The sequence below is a fragment of the Mangifera indica genome, unplaced genomic scaffold (genome assembly GCF_011075055.1).
Source record: "Mangifera indica cultivar Alphonso unplaced genomic scaffold, CATAS_Mindica_2.1 Un_0031, whole genome shotgun sequence".
Classification (NCBI taxonomy): Eukaryota; Viridiplantae; Streptophyta; class Magnoliopsida; order Sapindales; family Anacardiaceae; genus Mangifera; species Mangifera indica.
The window spans coordinates 277,866-303,935 of record NW_025401123.1 but is presented as its reverse complement, the minus strand read 5'-3'; the positions used below and the strand labels follow the sequence as shown (position 1 = coordinate 303,935).

The following is a 26,070-nucleotide window of genomic DNA, read 5'->3' as shown; positions in this document are numbered from 1 at the left end:
CATTATTGACAAAGATTACTCAGAAACGAAATATAATAGGCTACTAGAGTTGAAATTTTGCACAACCAAGTCTTTTTGGTCGCATATGTTAACTAATATATGCCCATACAAAATAATATGTGTCGGAATTACAAAGATCCGACTTGAGTTGACCATTATATCTCTGTTTTGAATTATCATTGTTAATAAAGAAAATCATCAGACAGATGACAAAGGTCAAACACAGAGTTGTCTTAGACTAAATCGACACAGAAGAGATGACTTAGGGTTTCATTCTTTTTGGATTCGTTGGCAAATTTCACGTCGTTGTCAATCTCTCCTTTGATAGTCAACGAAGACATGACGTTTCCTTTCTCCGATTCATCATATTGAAGGGACACAGAGCACCAAATTAGCCTTGAAGCATCGGTGGCCGAAATCGAGAGAGAGTTTCTCACTCAATTTCAACTAGATTTTGCATCAGATGAGAGATAAATGGGAAGAAAGTGAAGGGGATGCTATTGAGACTCAATCTTGAATACCGAAGACAAAGAGAGAAAGATACTAATGGTGATCTGGAAGTCAAAGAGGGGGTGAAAATGAAATTTTTCAAAAGGCTAGGGTGGCTTAAATAGGAAAAATATTAGAGGTTGAAACCCTAGATTTGGGAGAAAAACGCTAGTTTTTAAACCTTAAAAAAATTAGGAAGAAATTATTAGTTTTTTAAAACTAAAATAAGAAAAATGAGATAATTTGTATATTTTTTAAATAAATTTTCTAAATGATAATTTTATTCTTGATAATAATAATCAAAATTATCATATAAGTAGATATTTAAATTTTAAAAAATTAACATACGTGACTTTACATTTTCACTCAACCTTGCGTGGGAATAAGTCTGTTGGCCTGAAGGAATTTAGGTGGACTAACATCTTTGGATCATGCTAATAGGGCGACGTCAGTAGTGACTTGGGCAACAATTGTATTAAGAATATGCCAATCATATTTACTTAAAAAGAATATTAGTTGCAAAAGCCAATAATTATACTTAACTACCAATAATTCTTTATGAAACCCCAACATACACGTGGCAATAACCCACATAACCAAGGCCCACAAATATGCACCGAACAGGAGTTAGTCCAATCCGAGTCCTCGTTTTTGGTATGTGTCGTAAAATTGCATGTGGTTCCGTAAAATTAGCTTGGTACGACTTGTCGATTAAAAATATAATAATAATAATTGAAAAATAAAATAAATATATTTTATACACTTTTTAAAATTTTTTTAATTTACTATAAATTTTATAATTTCACACAACAATTCTCTTATTGTCCTCAACTCTTTCAATCTTAATCTTTCCATATCAATTCTTTTCTTAAGTTGTCAAGGATTTATTTATTTTTCATTTCTTTTCTTTCTAATTCTTGTCAATTATTATTATGTTTATTTAATTCTTTGTCAGCCCTACTTTGGTTTTCAAGGACTGAAAAAGCTACAATAATAATAAAAATAGATTATATAAACAAATAAATACTTGAAATTTTGTTTCATTTTTTTATTATTGTGAAATTCATAGTCATTCATACAAAATTATGAATGCTTCAATTAGCTCTTGTCCCAAAACAAAACAAAACAAAATGAAGAACTATTTATTAATGGAACTCATTCAGACAAAATGCTACAACTACAACTCTCTTATTCACCAAAAACTAGTTATCATATCCCAACTCACCAGTCATTATTTATAGTTGTCATTAATATATATATCCCATCATAGGAAGAAATTGAGTCTTCTACCGCACAAAACCATCTTCAAGACAAGACAATTATAGCTGCTTATTACATTTCCACATTGTCCCAGTTAATTGATCTCTCTTGAATATCAAATTCTGATTCATTGAGCCTGTTTCGGGCCAATCTGCTCATGACTGCGAGACCTGAGAAACGATAAGTAAAATGTTAGTTCGGCATGAAGATATATAATCTCATACACATCCATCATATATTCTGAAAACATATGTATCATTTCTACAAAAACATAAGATTACAAATGAGGGAGACTCAGACTTGTACCTTCAATCATTCTGTAAAGTGCTGACCACCATCCATCTGAAGAAACTTCATATTGTTTCAGTGACTCTTCAATTTCTTGGTTATGCTTCCCTTCAAGAACTCGTTGCAGAGTTATAACCGCATTCTTTGATTTCATCAGAATACTGTTCTCATCCAGAATTTCTAAACGTTGAAGGTCATTCTGTGAAGAAGTAAGGCTTACAGCAAGAGCAAACTGGGCAGCTGCAGCCCAACGAGAGGAGGCCAGCCATCTCCTTTGTCCATCTAATCGCTTGTTCTCTTCTTGGCCCAACCTGTTCTCTCCTTCATCAAGCACCAAACTGCGCAAGTACTGAGCATTTGCAGCACCTGTGCTCTGAACCATCTTAGAGAAAGCACTTTCTTCATTTAACAACAGTTGCTCTGGAGAATCATACTCGAGAACCTGTAGCATAGAAATTCTGTCATATCAACCAACACAACAGGGAAAATAAAATTTAAAAAAAAAAAATTTTGGAAAGTCTTACATTTGACATCCAAAACCTATTGCATTCATCAATAATATTCCTCAAGATGGTAGCAATAATAAAAATTAACAAATGAATTAAAACACAAGCAACAAGCTTTAGTAAGAATACCCGGCCAGAATCAAGCAGTAGAATCCGGTCACAGTCAATGACAGTATTAAGTCGATGAGCTATAATAAGCATAGTACAGGATTTGAATTCTTCCCTTATGGTTTTCTGAATAAGTGCATCTGTTCTAACATCAACAGCTGCAGTTGCTTCATCAAGAACAAGTATCTTAGATCTCCGTAATAATGCACGAGCAAGACTTAACAGTTGCCTCTGTCCAACACTGAAATTCTCCCCTGCCTCTGAAACCTGGCAGACCACAAGGAACATTCATTATAATTGACAAATTTTGAAGAAATCATGGGCTAAGGAATTTAAAATAGATTTTGAGTGAGCACCTCAGCATCCAGACCCAAAGAATTCCTGCGAATGGCATCCTTCAAATGTGCCCTCTCTAAAGCCTCCCAAAGGTCAGCATCATTGTGTTCACTAAAAGGATCAAGATTAAATCTTACAGTTCCTGAAACAAAAACAGCGAAAAGGTCAATTAGACAACTTCATGAATAAGGACTTCGTTCCAATCGAGAAAATCTGTCAGGTTGACCATTGAATAGTTCTAACAAACACTAATCATCATAGAAAAAACTTATTTTGACAAAGGCACTGATGTCAAAAATTAAAATCCCTACTGTAACCACGATCATGGATGCCCCGTACCTGAGAAAAGAACTGGCGATTGTGGTATAATACCAAGTACTTTACGTAAGTCCTCTAATCCAAACTTCCCAATGTCACAACCATCAATTAAGATTCTTCCCCTTTCCAGCTCTACTATTCGAAATAAAGCATTGATCATGCTAGATTTCCCAGCCCCAGTCCTTCCAACTATCCCTACCTTGTTACTCGGTTCAACTGTAAAATACAATCCATGCAAGACTGGAGGAAGTTCAGGCCTGTAGCGTAGGACAACATCCTCAAATTTTATAGATCCTGATGAAGGCCATCCAGGAGGAGGGCGGTTGGTCTCAATTACAGGTGGAGCCTCTGAAGGTAAATCTATATACGTGCCAACCCTCTCAATAGCATTTAAACTATTCTCAGCCAAACTTGCAAGCCTCAATACACCAGTCAACAAACCTGTAATATTTAATGCATAACTTAAAAGCAGACCCATAGTTGATGCAAATTCCTCCTGGTTCTCGGCTCCTCCATTCTGCGTGACTGCAAAGGTTGCTGTAAACCAAATCATCAGGCCCCCTAATGTTTCCAATCGGATCGCAAGCCACCGGTTGGCACTCATGTTCACAAGAGTAAACCTGATATTATTATCCATGGATTTCCCATTAATGTCAGCCATCTGGTCATAAGCTTTATATGCACGTATGGTGGACACACCGTTAAGTGCTTCACTAAATTGTGCATAAACAGGTGATCTGGTTATGGAATCCAAACGTTTTATTTCACGAGCCGTACTCTATAGAAAAAAGAAAAAGACATTCATTAATAACTATTAACCATGCTTCCAAAAACACAAAAATGCCTACAGAAGGAAATATCAGTTCTCCAACCAGCAACTCTGTACTCCATATCGCTGAGAGAAAAAATTTACTTCAACTTCACTAAAATAACCATTCATGCCAGCTAAGGACTGAAATACTGGAACTAAAGAATGAACCAAAAAACCAATTAAAACCTTTACCACAAAAGTACTCCTTAATTAGGAAAGATTTCTTTTTAAAGAAATAGACTGTAACTGAAAGAAAAAACGATATGTAACTAGAATAAAAATGAACAAATCATCAAAAATAGTTAGCAATCAACTAAAAGATTACAAAATGATCAATATATTGATTCCAAAATACTTCTTACCATCCTCAGATTTAATTTAAACCCAAAAAAAGAATCATAACAAGCAAATTAAATATTTATATTATAAATTTCAAAGTACAAATTAGAAACATATTAATAAAAATAACATGAGTCAAATTAGAAATTTAGTTATTCAGAAAAAGATGGCAGGCTGAGGTTGATAAAGCAAAATGACGAGTGAAAAAAAAAATAGATGGTTTCAGTATTTGCATTAGATAAAGAAGTTGCTCCAAGTGAAGCCTTGCCAGTTCAACAGGGACCTAACAAATTTAAGATGAACTTGAGTAGATAAAATGATAGGCAATCTGAGACTATGGAAGATAATTTATACTCATACTTTGTTCAAAGAAAAGAACATTAGGGCTTACGAATCAATTTCTTCAACCAGTCAACTAACTTGTCAATTGTAATTTACTAACTTTTTTGTTGGTCAGATGGTGCTCTCAAATAATTTAAATTGTAGTGGGAAACTACAATTCCAAACCAAAACTCAATAGCAGAAGAATCTCTGACTAAAGATAATAGGAGATGACACAGAGGTAAAGTTGTCCCAAATAATTTATGATCTTCAAAGTTGTGAAAGGCATAGACAATAAGGACCAAGTGTTTATGTACCTGGTAATACAAATAGGCTGCATAAAATAAAACCAACAGCGGCATTATAGCCCACAAAGACATAGTGCTGACAAATCCAATCAAGACAAAAGTAGAAAGGAGCTGCGACACTTGGCCAAGAAACATGTTCACAAATGGGGCGACAGTTCGATCAATGTCACCTAGATCCTTTGCAAACCTGTTGATAATTCGTCCAAGTGGGTTGGTCTGGAAAAAGACCATTGGAGCTCTAAATATGGAATCAAGCATAGCATTATGCAATCTTCTGGCTGCAGAAAGACTTGATATGATTAACCAATACGAATTCGCCAAGGTCACCAAAACCTGAAAGCCAAAAGAAAAATAAAGGGTTAACCTAAGAGATTACACCATCCAGCACAAATTTATGAGTGAAAATAAAATTGACTTCCATTTCTTCAAATGAACCCAAAAATAGCCTCTTAAGTTATAGTAGGAGGAAAAAAGAAATATTGCTTAGGATGAGTGAAACTTCCATTTCTTCGAATGAACCCAAAAATAGCCTCTTAACTTACGGTAGGAGGAAAAAAGAAAATTTGCTTAGGATGAGTGAAAGCAAAATCTACTGAATTTTGGAGCCAAGAATTTACACCTGACAAAATGAGAGAAGCGAATATATCAAATTGTAATAACCAGGTCCATGTTTCTTTGAAGAACCTTGATCTGTCCAAACACTCAGCCATGTGCTAGTTGAAACTCTTAGAATTTCTGTCAGCACATAGCACATGAAAAGAATTAATACCACCCATAGGCCTCCTAATGCATCCTTGTACCTGGGAAGAAAGAAGTATTGTATTCATTAATATTGAAACAGATATAGAACAAAGAATAGCATTCACATGTAAAATAACTATATCTATATATACACATAAGATATCTCTATTGTCCACTGGTAAACAAGCACACATGACACATGATAGTGTTCAAGGCATAATCAATTCAACAGTTGGGTAATGCATTCACAGTCAAAAGACAATCAGTAATTTAACATGCCAACCATAGAAGTAAATATAAAGTGATTGTAAAAATATTAATATAATCCTCCATTAAAATAGGTTAGGGCTGGAGATATGAAAAAACAGAATAAATAAATCATTGGCAATTAATAAGGAAGACACCAAAAAAAAAAACACCGCTTAGTCTGCAGTAGCAACCACAGCAATATTAGACAAACTTTTATGTGGAATTTCATCATTAATTAGCAATACATAGCTATACGATACTTTCTAAAAAAGTTCTTTTTGTTTCGTAGGTAGGATTATTGTAGCCTATTACCTGATCACAACCTGCTGTATTTACTATCTGATTTGATGGAGATTTCTTCTACTAAAAATCAAGGATTAGTTTATCCTTTTCTAAGGTTGATGTTCACAGCCATCAGCCTATTTACTTGCTTTGCTCAGAAACATTGTTAAAATGTATAAGTGAATTATTTTCCTTCTCAAAAAATATGGTATCAGAGCTTTCAAATTAAGCCATTGAAATCCAGGTCCACCAAAGTCCAACATGGCTGACAAGAAAGAAAGCTCAAAGTTGGAGGCCACCTCCAATCCAAGAGGAGTTGTCTCTAGCAATCCTAGCGTGCAGGAAAGGACTGTTCTCCAAATAACCGGCCACAAGCTCAATAGGGAAAAACTTCATCCAATGGTCTCAATTGGCCATGATGTTCATTTGTGGTAATGTCATGGCTAACTAATTCCATTACTAACGAAACTGGAGAGAATACCATGTACTATAAAACTGCAAAGGAGATTTGGGTTTAGGGTTTTAGGGTTTAGAGTTAGATGGCTTTGATTTACCAATAAACTTGAGCAGAGGAGTTCAGTCATGCACAAATCATCTCATTTATAACTTTGTCTCCAATGAGAATCTATCAATACTCAGTATTTGCTGCAAGCCTCATTGATGTACAGATCCCTAATACTCTCCATGAAGCTTTGCAAAAACCCGAGTGAAAGAAAGCCATTAAAGATGGAATTCGTGCCTTTGTAAAAATAATGGGATATGGGAACTCCTTGATCAACCAAAAGGGAAACATCTTGTCGAGTATAAACTGATTTTCACTGTCAAGTTAAAGCTAATGGAGACATTGACAGATTTAAAGCTCAACTAGCAGTTAAAAGATTTATTCAATCATATCGAATCAACTATCAAGAGACTTTTGCCCCAATTGCCACCCATTTGTGTCCTTTGGTCGACACACAAAGTTTTCGGATTGAGAAAATCCCTATATGGCCTTAAATAGTCTCCCAGAGCCTAGTTTAACTGGTTTACCAAGACTACCAAGAAATTTGGCCACTAGTAATGTCAGGCCAACCACACTTTGTTTGTGGAATACTGAATCGAAGGGAAAATTGTCATCACCATCATGTATGTTAGGAGTGGATATGAACCATATCGAGCCCTGACTCGAGTTCAGCTCAAATATAAAGTTGTCTAGTTCGAGTTTGTTAAGCCAAAATTAAAGGTGGCCCTAGTTCAACTCAAATTCATGAATTGAATTCGTGATTCAAATTCGTAGGTCATTGACAAAACAACGTCGTATTATTTAAATAATGGTCAAAAACATCAATTCACATAATGAAGTCGAGTCGAACCAAACTAAAACTTTGAACCATCAATTTGAACCACGAATTCGAACCAAATCAAATCACGAATTCGAACTATCAATTTGAGCCATAAATTCAAGTCAAACTCAATCTAAATCAAGTTGAACTCAAACCGAAATGAGCTTAACACCTCTTACCTCGAGTTCGACTCAGTTTTAAAAAGGGACTGAATTTTCTAGCGAATATTCAACTTGAATTCGGATCAAACGAATTCAAACTGAGCCCAACTAACTTGGTTCGGATCCAAGCCTAATGTATGTTGACGACATCATTCTAGATTAGGATAATGAGAATGAAAGAAGCAAACTTAAAAGATTACTTGTTCATGAGTTTGAGATCAAGGAACTAGGTAATCTCAAATATTTCTTTCGGATGTAAGCAACTCAATTAAAAATGGGAATTTTATTTTCAATATGAAACCATGTGTTTAATTTACTAAAAGAAAAAGGTATGATTGGTTGTAAACCTACAAACACACCTATCGACAACAATCACAAATAAAATATTGTATTCTGGGGTATCTTAAGATCCAAATGAGTTTTACTTCAAGAAGAAACAAAACAAAGGAATTGAGATTTATTCATATGTGGATTGAACTGATTCCATCACTGATAGAAGATCAACCTCAGGCTACTACAACTATGTATGAGGGAATCAAGTTACTTAGAAAAGCAAGAAACAAACTGTTGTTTCAAGAATCATTGCAAGTGCAAAATTTAAAGTAATATCACACAGAATTTATGAAGAAATGTGATTAAAAAGAACTATTGACAAACTAAAAAAATCTAGTTGAAAAGCCTATAAAAATTACTGTGACAACCAAGCAACAATAACTATTGCCGAAAATGAAAAAAAACAAGTCCAGCATGATATGATTAAACACGTGGAGATAGATAGACACTTCAACAAAGAAAAAAACAGAGGAAGGAATAATCTCATTGGTTTACACACCTACTACCTTTCAAAAAACAAACATATTCACCAAAGTCTAGCCTAGGACCAACTTTGAAGACCTAAAAATATTCAAAGCTAGGAATGATCAACATCTACAATCCAACTTGAGAGGGAGTGTGGAACATCATCATTAATTAGTAATATTCAGCAACAGGATACTTCCTAGAATAGTGTTTTTTTCCTTTTTTGGGTTCCCTTCTAGGTAGGATTCAGGTTGCCAATTACCATACCAAAATTTAGCATTTCTTCTCCTAAAAATCAGGGAATAGTTTTTCCCTTTCTAGAGCTAATGTTCAGAACCATCAGCCTATTTATCCTCTTTGTTTTGAACCACTGTAAAAAATAATAAGAAGAAAATTATCTTCCTTCTCAATCAACAATTTACATTCTTTATCTCATAGCTATAGATTTAAATTGCAATAGGAACTACAAATATATATATATAAAAAATAATTTAAAGGAAAGGGAGAAAAAACAACATTTGTACCTTGATAAAACTTTCCAACTGACAACGCCAGTTTCTCGCTCTTCTTGCTTAATAAGAACCGATTTTCCTTCTTTCAATTTCTCTTTACGGTCGGCATTCTTTGGCAAATCATTGGTTAGACCATTAGCAACAGGTTTTGAGATCTTATGATCAGCAGTTTCAACATCTTCCTTTTCTTCATTATATTCTTCCATTTTTCCAGCATTTTCCATCAGCTTTTGGAACAATTGGCCATTACTAGAAAGTTCCTCAAATGTTCCCTCCTCTTTTATAGTACCCTCATGGACCAAGATAATTCTATCAACCTGTGATAGAAAGTGCAACTGGTTTGTGACAAGAACCCTTGTTTTCTTCCTTAATTCTCCCTTGATACATTTATCAAAAACCTGAAGATGATTGGTAATATACATTAGCCTACCATAACATAAAAATACATAACTTAAAATAAAAAGTAACACAGCATTCACAATACTTAACACAGCGGCAGCTACTACATTATAAAACATATTCAAAAACAAGCAAAAGAAAATAGCGAAAAAAGAATTTTAAGGAAAATGTAGACATTAGGAAAGCAGAATAGACCATAAATTACAAGTTTTCCAAATCAAACATTAATACATAAATAAACCACAATAACTTCACTTGCAGAATTGGTTTGTACTTCCACCCAAACTGTACTTAACCCACAATATCACCTATACAACACGTGTCTTAATATTTGAATAAGACAATCAAGTAGCAGCCAAGTCAGGAACAAAATTTGACCCAGATAACAACTAAGATTCTCACAAACTTGAACAAAATATAATACCATAAAATTGCAAATACAATCATTATCCGCTAGAAGTACTCCAGAAAAAACAGTGACAGGAGCAAACTATCAACTAGTCACCTGGCGGGCCACGTGAGCATCCAAAGCACTCAGAGGATCATCAAATACGTACACATCTGAATTTGAATACACAGCCCTTGCCATGGACACCCTTTGCTTCTGCCCACCACTAATATTCACTCCACGTTCACCAATCTCAGTAAGATCACCACCCTAGCATCAAGCAAGCAGAACACAGAAGAAATTCAGGTCACATGTATGAATCATGATCATCCATAGGCATGCACTTATCAAAGGAAAACGTAGTCATCATGCTACTGGTTAAGACTCTAAAGTGAAGAGTGGAGGATTCCACTCATCATCCTTGATCAATTAATTTCGAAAGGATGGCTTATATTTTCTTTCATGTGAAGTGTGTCGTACGTAGGGGTGGATTCAGTCCCCACCGATCTAATAATGTCTAACTCGAACTCATTCAAGTTGGTGCACAGTATCACTCAAGGGCCACTAACAAGGTAAACAATGTCATCAAAAGGGTAATCAATGTCACTAACAAGATAAACAGTATTATCATATGAACAAATGAGTCAATATTAAATCAAGTTGACGAGCTCCAACTCAAATTAACTTGTTTGAACCAAGCTAGTTTGCATCAAATCCACCCCTCATTGTAGGGAATGGAAAAGAATTTATGTTAGGGGATCCAATGATTGTAGATCTCTCAATTATGTCATATTTGCTTGTCTTTAGAGATAATCAATCCATTAACATCTCTCAATGTTTCTACTAAAAGTACTCCAATAAAGGGATTTTTCATATCTTTAAAAAACTAGTCAATGAATGTGAAAACACTTACCGGTAACAAGTCAAGATCATGTTGTAAGGAAGTCACATCAATTGCCTTCTCATATCTTGCTGATTCAAAGGGAGATCCAAATAATATATTACCTCGTACCTACAAGAAAAAACTATCAAGACCACAAAAAGACAAACTTATAACAATTGGAGTGCATGCATTTTCTGCCAAAGAGATATAATCCTACGTTATTTACCTTCAGTTCTTTACTTTAGTTTCTGAGAGATCTATGCTCAAATAATTACAATATGATTCTATAGCAACTATTTTGAAATTAAAAAATGTTCAAATAAGAGATAAAATGACAGATATTAACATAACTATATATAAACATAGTAGTCGAATCACGTATCGTATCGTGTATTAAAAGTCTAATTTTTTGTATCGCGTATTGTATCGTATGATACACCTTTTTAAAATAAAATAATAAAAAATTCTAAAAATTAAATTAAAATTTTTATTACACTTTCCATTTTATTTCCACTTCAATTTAATGTCATCGATGTTTCCAAAACATAAATGGAAAAATAAAATTATCTTATCAAATTTACTAGCTTAGTCAAGAAAAAAATATAAAAAAATAATTTATAATTAAACTTCGTCATGTAAAATAAATAATACAATATAAAAAAACAAAAATATATAGTTCTATGTTAAATTTTCAACTTTAGAATAAAAAAATCATTCTTCCTTTACAATAAGAAAATAGATCTAGTTAGGGTTGGGCCTGACCCAAGTCAACTTAATTTCGAAAACCAACTTGATTCTGTTTGGCACGATTCAAATTCAAGTTACATTTGAGCCTGAAGATTCAGCTCACTTTTAAAACCAAGACAAACTCAAGTTAGAAGGTGTTCGGCTCTATTCAGTTTGAATTCATGACTTGAATTGATGGTTCAAATTTGTAGCTTAATTCGATTCAAATTCATGGTTTGATTCAATTTAAATTTATAGTTCAAATTGATGGTTCAAATTCGTGACTCAATTTAGCTTAAATTTATGACTCAAATTGATAGTTTTACTTATTATTTGGGTAAAACTATGTCATTTTGTCAATGAGTCATAAACTCGAGTCACAAATTTGAATTATTAATTTAAATTATGAATTTGAGCCGAAATCAAACCGAATTATTTTTTATTTAAACTGAACTCAAGCCAAGGAGTTTTTAGGCTCAACCTGATTTGTATTCAATCTAAATCCGGTTGGGTGATCCGGTTTTGAGTTTGACCAACCCAATTTATTTGAAAAAAGGTGTATCAATCTGTTTCGTTAATTTTATTGATACGGACCAAGATGTATCGTATTGTACGATACGCATACCATATTATATTAATTTTCGATACACCCTAAAATATGTTTGTTTTTTATCCATATCATATTGTAAGATATATATTGTGTATCATACAATACTGATTACCATGTATATAAATGCAAAACTTAGAGATGTTACAACTTACAGTTGCATTGAAAATCCATGAAACTTGTGGAACATATGCGACCCTCCCTCGAATAACAACACTAGCATCAGACATTGCAGGAAGCTCCCCAAGCATTGCCGATATAAGAGAGGTCTTTCCTTCTCCTGTACTGCCAACTACTGCGACCAGACTACCGACTGGTATATCCAAATTGATATTTGACAATGTGGGCCTCTCTACCTGGATATAAATCAAAACATCCAAAAATTCATGTGAGCTTTAAAAGTCGGCAATAATCAAACTGTCATCAAGGTAGAAAATAATGAAGGCACTTTCACATGGCCAAGAAGTCTATAAAAAACTGAGAGAACACAAAACATGCGATAGTAAAACTTTCCCCCACATGGTATAATTAGCAAATCTTTCTTGTAATCCATTCTCTGAAAAATAACACTCATCTAAAATACTATTGGCCTCAAGATACACATTGTTCTAACGTTGCATTGGCCCACATCATATATATGTATATGTTAGAGAGATAGGTGGCCCTTTTTTTGGACACAAATTTGTACCATGGATCAAAGCAACATTAATGGTCAAGATAAAATGAGTTGAAAATTAAATATTTATAAAATAGTCTCTCCCCTATCTATCAATATAGCATCTCTCCGCATTAATTATCATAAACATCTCTCTTTATTAATGCTAAATAAGCTCCCACCCCTAATTGTTTATTTTTATCAATCTTTAATATTCTCAAACTCCTTTTATTATTATTGTCTGTTGTGTATTATTGAAAAAGGCAAATATAGGCAGGCTAGTTTTTTTTCCAAGGGTATGGCAATCTTGTATTTTAGATAGCTAGGACTTATGTACACCAACTAATAGATTGAACTCATCAGAGTTCTTGAACCTTGTTTTCCCCTTAAATTTCTCTACATAAAAACTGCGATCTATATTTGTTTAGCTTATAATAATAATAATTTATTTTAAAGAGTAAAAAGTCGCTAAACAAGAAAAATATAAATTTAAAATTAGAAGGAAAAAAAAAAAAAAGCTAAAGACAATAAAAGAGGTGTGTTGCCATGACTATTAGCATCAAAATACAAGTCTTTCAAGTCCATGGACATTTTACTCCGGATGAATGCGAAAATCAAGTTTGAAAGAATCTTTAATTCTTTCTTTTTCAATTCAGTGAAGTTAAAGGTCACGACTTAAAAAGGAAAATATGAATGAAAAGTGAGCATTTAGTTGTGAGATAAAGATATGGCCATGGATTAAAAAAAATATAAGAAAGAGATTCTTGTACAATTAATGTGGGGAGAGAGTTTGTGTAGCGTTTATAAGTAGAGATATTTTTAACAATTAACGAGGAAAGATAAATTATTGACAAATAGGAAAGAGATAACAGATACATTAATTTTAAAGGTATTTAGTTCCAAACTCATCTATCATGACTATGATTTTGCTTTGATGTAAGGACGCAATCTTGTGTCAAAAAAGAGGAGTTGTTGAACCCCCCTATATGTGTGTGTGTGTGTGTGTATACACACACATATATATGTATGTGTGTGTGTGTGTGTGTCTTGTGTCAAAAACTAGGAGTTGTTGAACCCCCCTATATATGTGTGTGTGTGTGTGTGTATATATATAATACACACATAGACAAAGCAAAATTAAGGGCCACATGGTAGATATCCAAATGGAACAAGTTGGCTATAACAGTCCTAAAAACTTGTGCAGTCAAACATGGACCAAGTTGACCTAGATATTAGTTTTTCTAATAAAATAATTGTTATTCTTTATTAAAGTAAAGAGAACTTTACAAAGAGGGTAAAGAGCCAGAAGTCTATTAAAGCTAAAAAAAAAAAAAAGGAAAAAAAGAAAAAGAAAAGGCCTCTACAAACATAATCAGTAGAAAAGAGGCTTTGCTAAAAGCAGAGCTCCCCTAAAAACCAAAATCCTTCAGCCTGTAGCCTCCTAATTGTGTTGAATGAAGAATGGAACCAATACACTGATATTCAAAAAAAAAATCCACATGCAGCACAATTTACTGGGTATAACTGGTAAATGCAATGCATTACACGCACACATATATGCATGCACAAACAAAAAAAGAAATCGCTTCACCAATCCTCTTCAATTTATGTAGCTATAAATCTGAAATGCAATATCACACAGGTGCGCGCACACAAAGAAAAGATGAAAAGGTAGTTCATCATACAGACATGGTCGTCTCTTTTAGAGCATGCATGTATATATAATGGTTAAACAAACACCGAGAAAAAGGTTGCACAAGAGAAAGTAGAGGAATTAAACCTTTGAATCCCATGAAAAGAAACCATTTCTTATTGAGACTGCTGGCAAAGCAGGATCAAGTGGAGGGTTTGGTAGCAGAACTCTTTCTTCAGCCAAGAAAAGCTCCTCCAGACGTTTCAATGATACATTTGCATTTACCACCTGTTAAACTACAACAGCATTAGTTGACGAGTAAACGATACAACCAGCCTCAGTATATTCACAACTGATTAATATATATTTTAAACACTTGAAGGAGGAAAAAATGTAAACACACAGACTGAACAAATACAGAAGATCAAAAAGGAAGGTAATATACTAAGAATCCTTGATGAATAACTAAGCTAATACTATGGATACTCCAAAATATGTATCTTAATAAAAATGTCAAATTAAATTCCATTAAATATTTGATGTTTAAGAAGATTTTAAGCAGAACTTGCTCAATTTCACGAATCTATCAAACAATCAACAGATGTGAAAATCCATGATGTTTGGATGTTCCACAGAACCACAAACTTCTATGTTTAGTCAACCATAATGCTCCATATGTGAAATAACTATGACAACCTTGCTTTTAAATATTAGTAAAGGAAAATTGAGGGAGAAATCTGATTGAATCTCCCATTTAGATACAAAAAGTTGATGAAGAAACCAAGAGAAACCAATCCAGGAGAGGAAGAATATATATCCTTGGGATAAAGGATTTTTGCAGGTTAAATCAGTAAGAATAACAATGCTATTGGTATTGTTATGTAGCCAAGTAATTTTGGAAAATAATTGTGACAAATGGAGAACGACAGTGAAATGATTGTTGTTAGATGTTGTAAGGTTGCCTAAGTGATGATTCTATGACAATTACTTAGGACACTGGTCACTGCAATGAGCCTGAGTGATGATAGCAGGAGCTTTAAAGAAAAAGATCATATATTAGTAAATGGTGGTAATGAGATAATTGTTGATTTTGGGAAGTGAATACCAAGTGGAGGATATAATTATGAACAGTTGGGATGCTGACTATAATGGTGGTTTGAGGCCCCAAGAGCAGATGGAGCTTGTATGACACAATAGCATAAGAACAGAGAAGTGAAAGGGCCCATTTGCTCAGAGATTTCAAAAGAATTTGTAAAGACCAATATATACAATCTAAAAATCTGAGTTATATAACAATGTTGTTTTTATTTTCCAAAAACATTTTAATATATAAACATTATTTTTAGAGTAGAGAAGTTGTGGAAAACATCGAATATAGATTTTTCTTCATTTTCTATTGTTATGCTATGATAACAAAAATTTATGACAGCATTGAAAGAATTTTATTTTGTCTACTTTAATACAATATTTTCTCCAACTAAAGCAAAATTCAGACGGCATTCCACAGATTCACATAGACTGCTTTCACTATCAAGCCAAGGACATATAAATTTAGGATTGCATTAAATGGAAGATCAGAGGAACTAGCCCACTAAAGCCAGCTCCACATTCAGAAGGGAGAAAGCTTGATGTAGAAAAACATATTAGATTAAAGTATTCAAATAGATTTGTGCCAAGATAAGATCAACGAGAAGGAAAATGTTTTCCTTTACAGAGTCAAAAGCCATTTTCCCATAGGACTCCACCATTCAATGTACTAGAACCACAACCCAGTAAACATACCACATAACTGAACAGAAACTAACTAAACAGTGACAAGATCGAATTATATCAATCTTCTCTACATGGAAAATGCAGTTTATAACTAATGCAGATGAATGGAATAGGTATGGGAGAGAACCTGAGTTATTATATTAGGAAGCATGAACAGGGGAAACCGAAGCACAGCAAACAGTGAAATAGAAGTAAAAGCCCTTGCCGGTGTCAAATTCCCTCCAAGCAAAGTGAACATGCCAAATGAAATGACAGTCACCACAACTGGAATGCTGTTTAGAATGAAACCATTCAACTGCCAAATGAGAGAAACATTAGAAAACAATAAATTGATAACCAAGCTAGATGCCTACATCATACAAATGACTACAAGAAGCAACTATCAGCAAGCAACAGCCCACAATTCATTAGTAGCATGTAAAAACACAGCCATTATCAGATGAGCAGTAAAATACCATTTAAGCATTATAAAGCCTTTATTATCCAAAATGGTTCAATCAATATGCTTATCTGTCATTAAATGTGATCTTAGATTGCTAATAAGGGCTCCATAATCTAGGGTTGGATCTGAACTGAGCTAACTCAGTCTTGAAAGCAAGCTCAGGTCAAATTTGTTGAGGTTAAACTTGAGCCAAGCTCAAGTCAAGAATATCGGCTAGTTTCTAAAACAAAGTCAAACTCAAGCTAGAGGGAGCTCAACTTAGTCCAGCTCACAAGCCAGACAAAGACTTGATTCGGTTTGAGTTTGACTCGCTACTCAATTCCAGTCATGTCAAACAATCATCAGATACGAAGTTGTTTTACCCATTATTGAGTAAAACAACATTTTGTCAATGAGTCACAAACTCAAGCTATAAATTCAAGTTATAAATTTGATTCATGTGCTTAAGTTGATCTTTGAAATTCAAACTTAGACACCGAGTCGAACTCCAGCCACCCCATTTTTCTTTCGAGCTAAACTCAAGACAAGATTTTCAAGCTCAACCTGATTCATATCCACCTCTATTATAAACTGTTGTCTTATGGTCTTACAACAATGGTCCTAACCAATCTATAAGATATCATTAGAGACTCTTAAAATAATGAAACACAACAATTGATGGATTAGAGAAACTGGTATAACAAAACACAACTACTGAAGGATTTGTATTATCTTTTCTTCCATCATCAAAAACTCTAAAAACATATCAGCAAATAAAGTTTTGTCCATTTAAACAGATTTTTATTTTTAATTTTAATGATTAAGATTTTCTCCATCATAGCAAAGAAACAATCCTAGATTTTCTAAAGAATATCATAGGCCATACTGATGCTAGCAGGGATGCTTTGCGGAACCAGGACAGTTCATCAGTCCGAACACTTTGAACTTTAGAATTAAAACTGTTTTCCCATGCATAACACCTGAGACATTTTTAGCATGACAAAATTGTCAATATATACCCACATACTGCATATAGAGAAGAAAGAGCATCTCAATTCAAAATGTCTCATACTTCACAGTGTCCATTGCAGCCAAGATTTCATTCATAAGGCCAATTCTCTTGTCTGTACGTTGCAAACCTTCCTTAGACAATTTCTGCATTCTGCTTATGACAAGAGTCTGTTCCCACAAAAATATTATAGATTAAGGATAATATGATGAAAAGAGACAACTACAAACATAAGAAGTAACGCATTCTGTATCACATCAAAAGAGAGTTAAGGCTTAAAAATATGACATCCAACAAGTAATATAAAGATGCGGACAACAATTAATTAAGGGGCAGATTTCATATACCTGTATGGGAAACAGTAAAACTAACATTAATGCACCAAGAAGTGAAGCTACACCCAATTGCTGATAAAGAAGAACCATTGCAACAACAATACGAAATGGAGCTGACCACAATGTGTGAAGCGATTGGCATATTTGCTGTCAAAGCAAATGACCAATTGGGTCATAGCATAAAGCACGGTATTTAACATGTACAGTCAAACCACTCTGTTGATGGCAGAATCATTGGGATAGGGCATACCTGAAGTGCCTCAGCATCAGTTGTCATCAAGTTTGTTATCTTTCCAGATGCAAATTTCTTACGAGCCTCATGTGTTAGCCTAAGAGATTTGCGAAAGACAGCAGCAACCTGTAAAAGATTCAGATAAAGCGAACATTAAAAGATGAAACAAATACTTGGGTTTAATCAATGAAAGGAAGACAATATCAATAATGCACTGCTCTTATAGTGACAAAATAAACATTTCACTATGCTGCAATGTCAGGATGTTCTAAATTCAGAAACTGAAATTCAATTAATCAAATTAAGCCCAAAAAGTTTTGGCATACTTATAAGCTTGCACCACACTAAGATAACCAAGGAATTAAAAATCAACTTATGGTTTATAGTGACAACAGTATCAATTTCAAATCATGTTATATAAGATCCAACTAACTCCAAATAAAAAACTGACAAGAAACAATCAAGTGAAAATTAAGTTATAAAGTTCCAAGCAGCTTATAGATTGCAGTTTTTATATTAATAAGATTTGTTTGTCCAGTAGACAATCACTCAAAAACATAGACACAGATCATTGTTATACATACATGTCACCATCTTGCTGCCAAACCCAGAAGGGTAGAATATGTTAGAATTCATATTAATAAACTCTATTCTCTCATCTCTACTGGTATAAGGTAAGGGTTTCAATTTATGCGAAAACTGAAGGCCTAAAGAAAAGATACCCAAATCATTATAAGTTAAACAAGATTCATCTGCTAAACTTCCAGGGCAAGCAACAGTATCATGTTCCATGCTATGAGATAAAACCAAAGCAAAGTATTGCAACATCCATATTACCCAAAAGTGGAAATATGGAAAAAGGCAGCAAAATTCTACCAAGCCCAACCCACAGCCCAAGTGCCACCAAAAATCAACTTACCTCTAGGAGAAGAGAATGGACTTATGTGGTGAGAGTGGCTATGCCAGTGCATATGTTAATGGTATGAATTTACACAAGCATGGGATACTCATATAGGCAGGCAGTATAGAATCATATTAAACCTAAAGAATTGGCAAAAGGAGAGATAAACGTTCATAGAAACTAAATTACCAAAGTAGATCTCAGCCGAAAACCAACACGCATGACATTCTGGAAATACTGAGCCTCACATAACACCCCAAATACCTAGAGCAAAAAGCAAATATAAATAATACTGAACCTTGTCAAATGAAGCAAACAGATGATAGGTTTAATCAATAAGTTAATGCCAACTTCCTGAAGTAATAAATATCTTGGCATATACTATATACTAATACAAACTAGAAATATAAGCATTTTTTCATACCACTCCCGCAAAAATCAAAAAGGCATAGACGTAACCGATCCAAGCTTGGTCACCTTGTTGCATAGACTGAAGGCAGACCATCATAAATGGTTAGTGAAATAATTATAAAATAAATAATAAGTAAAGAATAAAACTCTCACAAGTTGCAAACTGGAAAAAAAAGGTCTCTTACAATTTTTTTTTATATATATATATATATATGTAAACCAAAAAAGCAGGTATATCATCTATCCAAAAGCAAGGGACAAATTGACAACAGCAGACCTGTAAGAGTAGGTTCAATATAAGCGGCCCCACAAACTGTGAAAGATCATTGCCAATCTACAAGGTTTTAGAAACAAATAGGTGAGGAGACTGAAAAATAAATTAAATAGAATAAATTCAGCCAGGAACATGTTAGTACTGGTTAAAATCATCAACTGCAGTCAAATTTCACATTTAGTCCACAAATTGAGTTCTAACCTGGCCAAAAGATAACATCATACAGATAATGAAAAGCAACAATTCCCAGGTTAATCATTTAAAATGGAAGACTTCAACCAGTGCTATAATATTAAAGTAAGCCATAAAACTTTTAGACTTCATGTCAAGTGAGGTTGATATAAAAAAAAAAAAAATAGCATCACACAGAAAAAGTCGAACTTCATATAACTAGAAACAACTAATCATAAAAAAGCATTATCTAGATTTGCCAAGAAAATGTAAAACAGTTTAAAGTGCTGCTGGCTCAGAAGTTAAATTTTTGTCAAGGTATATGCTCATACAATACGTCTTCATACGCTTATAGCTTAAAAAGCATTATTATACTACTAACAAATCACAACACTAATGCCACAAAGTATAATCAACAGAACAAGCTCATTACCTTCCAGAAGCCTCCCCGCCAAAACCTACATGCAGAAGAAGAAATAATTAGATGCATGTATATAAACAAAAGATAAACAAATATTTCATTTGAGAAGTTGTGCTTGTCTCTAAAACATCCAAGTTTCAATTAGAAACATTCTTATTATCTGATCCAACATTCTTTAAGCAGTACTTAACTTCCTGCTTTTTTTTCTGAACTCAACTGTTATCCAGTTAACAAAATATGTTCTACAGTGTCTTGCAATTTTTACCTTCCTCCAAGGCTCCTATTAAGTGCCCTTAAAAGCCATGGTTTAGGTTTCTGTGATTCCTCAGCCCAGCATTTCTGGAATCTAAAAAGACAACCAAAGACATCATACAAACCTGCCATTAGAAATTACTGTAAATTTAAGTATAAGAAACCAATACACACGTGTTATTCAGCGTTTCGGTCAGATCCCATGTATCTAACTTCCAAACGTCTTTCTCTGTGATAAATCTTTCATAGCCAAGCTTCATGAGTGGATTCATCCATGCAAAAGTTGTTTCTAGCACAATAAACAATAATCAAATAACAGATTAGAAACAAAAATTGCAAGACAATGGAAGGTAACCAGATAACAAATTCAATTTTTTTGGGGGAGAAATTAAGAAATTTTATAAAATAAAAATAAGTACAAAATATGAGGGGCATACCCCAAGCAATGTCAATATAACAAATTAGATCCTAACCACTGTGTTAACAAAATTCCTCCGAGGCTCCTATTAGTTCACAAAATTTTCAGGAACTGAATAGCCTGAGCACCAAATTATGACATTTGTGACCAAAGGGAAAAAAGAAAAAGAGGCTACAAGATCCTAACCACTTTATCAAGAGTTTATGGATAAAAAAATAATTACATCAAAACAATGGAAGTGAACCAGGTAGATCACAATAAAATGTGCTTACAACAATTCCATGGGAAAAATGCATCAATAGGGGTAAATTCAACCTATACAATGTCAAACCATATATGCGGGGCAAAATTGTTCTACTTGCCAATGAAAGAGCACCGACACATGGTTGAAGTTTATTTACCAATTTTTATAAGACATAATGACGTTTATCTTCAGAAAACAATATGCCATATGAAAATTTATAAACGTTACACATTTAAAGACAAATTCAATGCACACATACTGGAAAATAGGTTGGCATGCCTCTCAGGACATATCTGCTCTCCTCCAGGAAGTTCTTCATATTCAGCATTATCAACTAACTCTGTCCGCATTGGGGTGTAACCAGGATAAGGATCCAAATCAGGAACATATACAAGCAGAAGTAATCCAAACAGAACCTAAATCAAAACAACACCCAAAATATAAAGATTACTATAACATACAATAAATATAACTTGCTGTAAATATCAAAGATTAATAAATTACTAGCTTTCTTGGTCATATCATCCTAAGCTTGGTACTGACACAGTATTTACACATATCTGGTACTCCATGCCTCCAGCAAAATGACTAGTTGATCCTAGCTACACTGAGCATAAACTAGTCATACTCAAACAGTCACCAGATCCAGATATAGGTCAGTAAAATTCAAGCCCATCACACCATTACCATAAACTGGCTAAGCAGTCTTTCACAAACTAAATTATGTAATATTGCAGTTAAAAACAGCGATCAATTTTCATATGTTAGACTCGCTAGGCCACACTTAAAGATATTGCAAGTCACTATTAAGGTCAGGGTAATCCCAGGCTGGTGAAAAATAGCCAACCTACACTAACCAATAACCAAGCTAAGTTGAAAAACTAATAGGCCAGACATGGCATTTTAATACAATTACGTAAAAAGGAAAAATGACCGAACAAACATGAAACATACCTGAACAATGAGCTCACTAAAGTACAGATAAAGTACAGAACTGCAAAAACAAGGTACAACTGTGAGTTAGTCTCCCAAGCATATTACACACATAAGCATGAAATAGTTAACTCAAATCAAAAAAGGGTAAATCCTTGAAAGGATGAAGGAGAAGGGAACTGGGCATTAGAACCAAGAAAGACAAACCTATCGTAAAAGCTCTTTGCTGAAAGAATGAGATTGAGCATCACTGTATCACCAACCAAAGTGTAAAGCACTCCAAATCTGACAAACCATCGAAACTCACGAATGTAGACTTTAGTTTCCACACCAATCATAAGAAGCATAGAACACCAAGCCAGAGCCTCAATAATCAGGGAAATAATCTGCCATTAAAATGAATATTATAAGATACTCCACACAAGGAATTCACATAATCTTGCTGAACCAGATTAGCCATGCCTTAAAGGTTATACACTGATAAAGTATTCACATAGTCCTGAACTGTTATTGAAATCAGTATACATATGTACTGAATGATAAACATTTTAGTTCATCAGCAATTATTTTGAAACTTGTAAGATTGTGTTTCCACGGTAAATCCCAAACTCAAAACTACATTACAAACACTTTGAAACCAGTGATGAGAGAAATCCCAAAGAGGAACAGAGTGAAGCTTTGTAAACAACAAATCAAACAATATGGACCAACTGATGAACCAAAAACAAAATATTCAATTCGTTTTGCTGGATAAACATCTCTGTCATGGTACATACGAAAACAACAGGATATGCCAGTAACGATTTTTACTGATGTTTTAACTGTCATTGAGTAAATGGCATAATATCCTTAACACTAGTGGTGCAAAATCTTATGACTGTCATTAAACACATCAAGTTGAATATAAAAACCAAAAAATTTTAATGTTGTTGTCTTGTTGAAGTACAAATGTAAGAAGTATGAAAAGTTGAAGCACATTATGTCACCTTAACTTAGTAAAATGACCAGCATAAAACTAACCAAAATTCATCAATGGGATAAAAAAAGAACCACAAGAGAAAGTAATTCATGATATTTTCTACAGCTATAAATGGTAACAATTATACTTATGTCAAAAGAAAATTAGTACAATTAATTTCTTCTCAAATCACAAATTGAGAAATTGACAAAGGTCTGGACAAATCCTCATCTGCATATTCCAGAATAACTTGGTGAACTGAAACTCAGTAAAGCACATAAGAAACCAGATATAGAAGCAACTAATTATCAGAAAGTTAAAACTGACCTCAAATGGAGCGAGACCAGTTTGTCCTTCCAAATCCAGAATGGAAATACCCATAATCAATCTGAACAAAGGCTCAGCAGTACCATAAGTAGCCAGTAAACCCAAAAAGTAATTATAGAGTTTTGACCTCAAACAAAACCTCTGAACTTTAAAATCCTTCTTGATCAACCATATTCTATAGAAACACAATCCCATAAGTACCAAATGAGAAATGGTGATGGCTAAAGAGTCAGTAGCACAAGGTGTGTATGCACCAAACGCATTGTCCACCACCCTAGTCCACACCCCATATGACGATGGTCTACAGTACCAAACCAGTGGCTGAAATGCCATTTTTTTATTTTTTTATTTTTACCACTGTTATTCACTGAAAAATATTCATAATCCTCTATACTCTCTCTTCTTCTAGGCACTTTGACTTCTCCGACAGTACACAATCTCTGCAACACAATAAAATCATGATATGCATTAAAGCATTTAACATAAAAAGAAAACCAAACAAACAAACCATCTAGAAACTCGAATAACAAACTTAAAAAAAAAAAAAATGGAAGTTGTTAATCAATGAATACTCGTGTTTGTCATGACTACTATCTTGAAAAAAAATTTCCCTGAAAGAACAGATTTTTTTTCCTCAGTTTAGTTCATATTCCAGCCAGAAAAACAACCCTTGAAGTTGAAGACAAACTCTTTGACTTTCCCTCTTCCCATACAAACAAACAAAACCACAAAAAGATGAAAGAACTAGAACATTTCCTTCTCGTTGACATCAACGAAAGAAAAGTGAAACCAAAACCCACATAAGGATCAAAGAATCAAACACTAAAACCGATAAGCACCTTTCCAACCAACGGGCTTCGCTACTCTTGGTTCTATTTCGGTAACATAAAATCTCATAAAAAAACGAAACCTTTATGAATGAAAAGAAAAAAGAGAGAAAAGGGTAAAATGCTTTGTGGTAAAAAAAGAGGAACCAGAAGAAAGTTTTGTTAAAGAAAAAGCTGCAAAACAGAATCCATGGCAGAATTAGCATACCGCTCGAGATGTGAAAGTCAAAAACAGCAGAACGTACCGTCGAGGAGGAGAGAACGTGCTCGTCTCTTTTATTAACAAATAATAAGCGAACGTCACCGCTTAGCGAATATATTTTTATTTTTATGTAATACATTTTTTAATTTTCATAATTGCCAAAGGATATGTCACCCCCAAGTTTTAGTGAATTGTTGTCACACTGATGAAGTTTGAACGTATCATTAAAAAAGATAAAGATAAAATTATTATTTTATTAATTATATTAAAAAATATAAAATTTATTATATTTTCTCTCGTAGTTTTAAAAACTAACAACTTTAACCCTTTCTAAGGTTTTCTAACTTTCAAAAGTAATATTCATATTTTTCAGACATTCTCTGATTACCATCTCCAACAATCAATGACAACGCTTCAACCCATTACTCGGCGACCACTAGATCTTCACTCTCTAGTGGAAGAAGAGATGACGAAGACACATCTTTGTCGATTCTAGATGAATCAACAAAGACATATTAATTCGTTTGAATCGATGAAATCTTCGTTGATTCCAGATGAATCGACAAAGATAAGCATCTTCGTCAATTCTTCTAGAATCAACGAAGACCCTTGTCTCCGTTGATTGAATCGACGAAGATGACTCTTTAGTACACCATTTGGAAACTTCATAGGTGACCAATGAAATAGTGGGTTGAAGCTCTTTCTCTAGTGGCTGGAGATAGTGGTCAGAGAGCTTCTAGAAAATAAACTCTACGTTTTGAGGAGAAGATAATACTTTTAAAATTTAAAAAATTTTAAATAGAGGTAAATTTGTTAGTTTTTAAAACTTTAGGAAGAAAATATAATAAATTTTATATTATTTTAATATAATTAATAAAATGATAATTTTACCCTTATTTTTTTAACAAAAGTTAGTTTATAGATGGGATTTTAAGTTGTTCAAACTTTATGGGTGTGGCTTAGTATTGCATTAAAACTTGGCGGTGACCTATGGTTTGGCCTTTCATTAATATATTAATGTTCTAAGGGCCGTCACGTCCGTTTGAATTTGTCTTTTCCTTGTTAAATAGTAGAAATTTCGTAGTAATAGAACAAAGAGAAAGAGGATGACTAAATTGATATTTTATTTTATTTTATTTTATCATTTATGAATTGTAAGTCGGATAGAAATAGATCTAGACACCGTGTGACGATCCATCACTTTTATGGTTGGAGACCGATGATTACATCTTCGTCCAAGTTGTGGGAGAGAACGTCATCAGATGGGAGGTTAGTTGGAGAAGGTTGTTAAAGAAGAAAGAGAATAAATGAAACTCTAGGGTTAAAAAATAGTTTTTCAAACTTTTGAATAAAGAAAATATTTTGAGGAAAAAATAAAATAAAATTTTAGTTTTTTAATATTATTATTTAATGACAATTTTATCCTTATAATTATTAACAAGTTTTAATTAAAATATTATAATGAATAAATATTTAAATTTTTAAAACTTTATAAATATGAATTTATCTTTACACTAAACC

The 26,070-nt window shown here is 33.6% G+C and overlaps 1 protein-coding gene across 1 annotated transcript; it reads right to left on the bottom strand.

Moving 5' to 3' along the window:
• Window positions 1–1,612: 1,612 nt before the first annotated feature.
• Window positions 1,613–24,658, bottom strand: LOC123206288 (ABC transporter C family member 2-like). The gene is made up of 28 exons (XM_044623451.1): window positions 24,556–24,658; window positions 23,521–23,960; window positions 22,443–22,621; window positions 22,257–22,296; window positions 21,562–21,718; window positions 20,815–20,929; window positions 20,654–20,734; window positions 20,401–20,425; window positions 19,800–19,856; window positions 19,536–19,601; window positions 19,301–19,375; window positions 18,229–18,336; window positions 17,991–18,125; window positions 17,707–17,813; window positions 17,521–17,614; window positions 16,341–16,508; window positions 14,588–14,728; window positions 12,308–12,508; window positions 10,850–10,948; window positions 10,054–10,206; window positions 9,162–9,547; window positions 5,704–5,884; window positions 5,094–5,417; window positions 3,327–4,083; window positions 3,008–3,129; window positions 2,673–2,918; window positions 2,056–2,479; window positions 1,613–1,919 (listed from the first exon to the last, which is right to left on the bottom strand). The coding sequence occupies exons 2-28, from the start codon at window positions 23,851–23,853 to the stop codon at window positions 1,822–1,824; spliced, it is 4,872 nt and encodes a 1,623-aa protein (XP_044479386.1). The 5' UTR covers window positions 23,854–23,960; window positions 24,556–24,658; the 3' UTR covers window positions 1,613–1,821.
• Window positions 24,659–26,070: the final 1,412 nt, after the last annotated feature.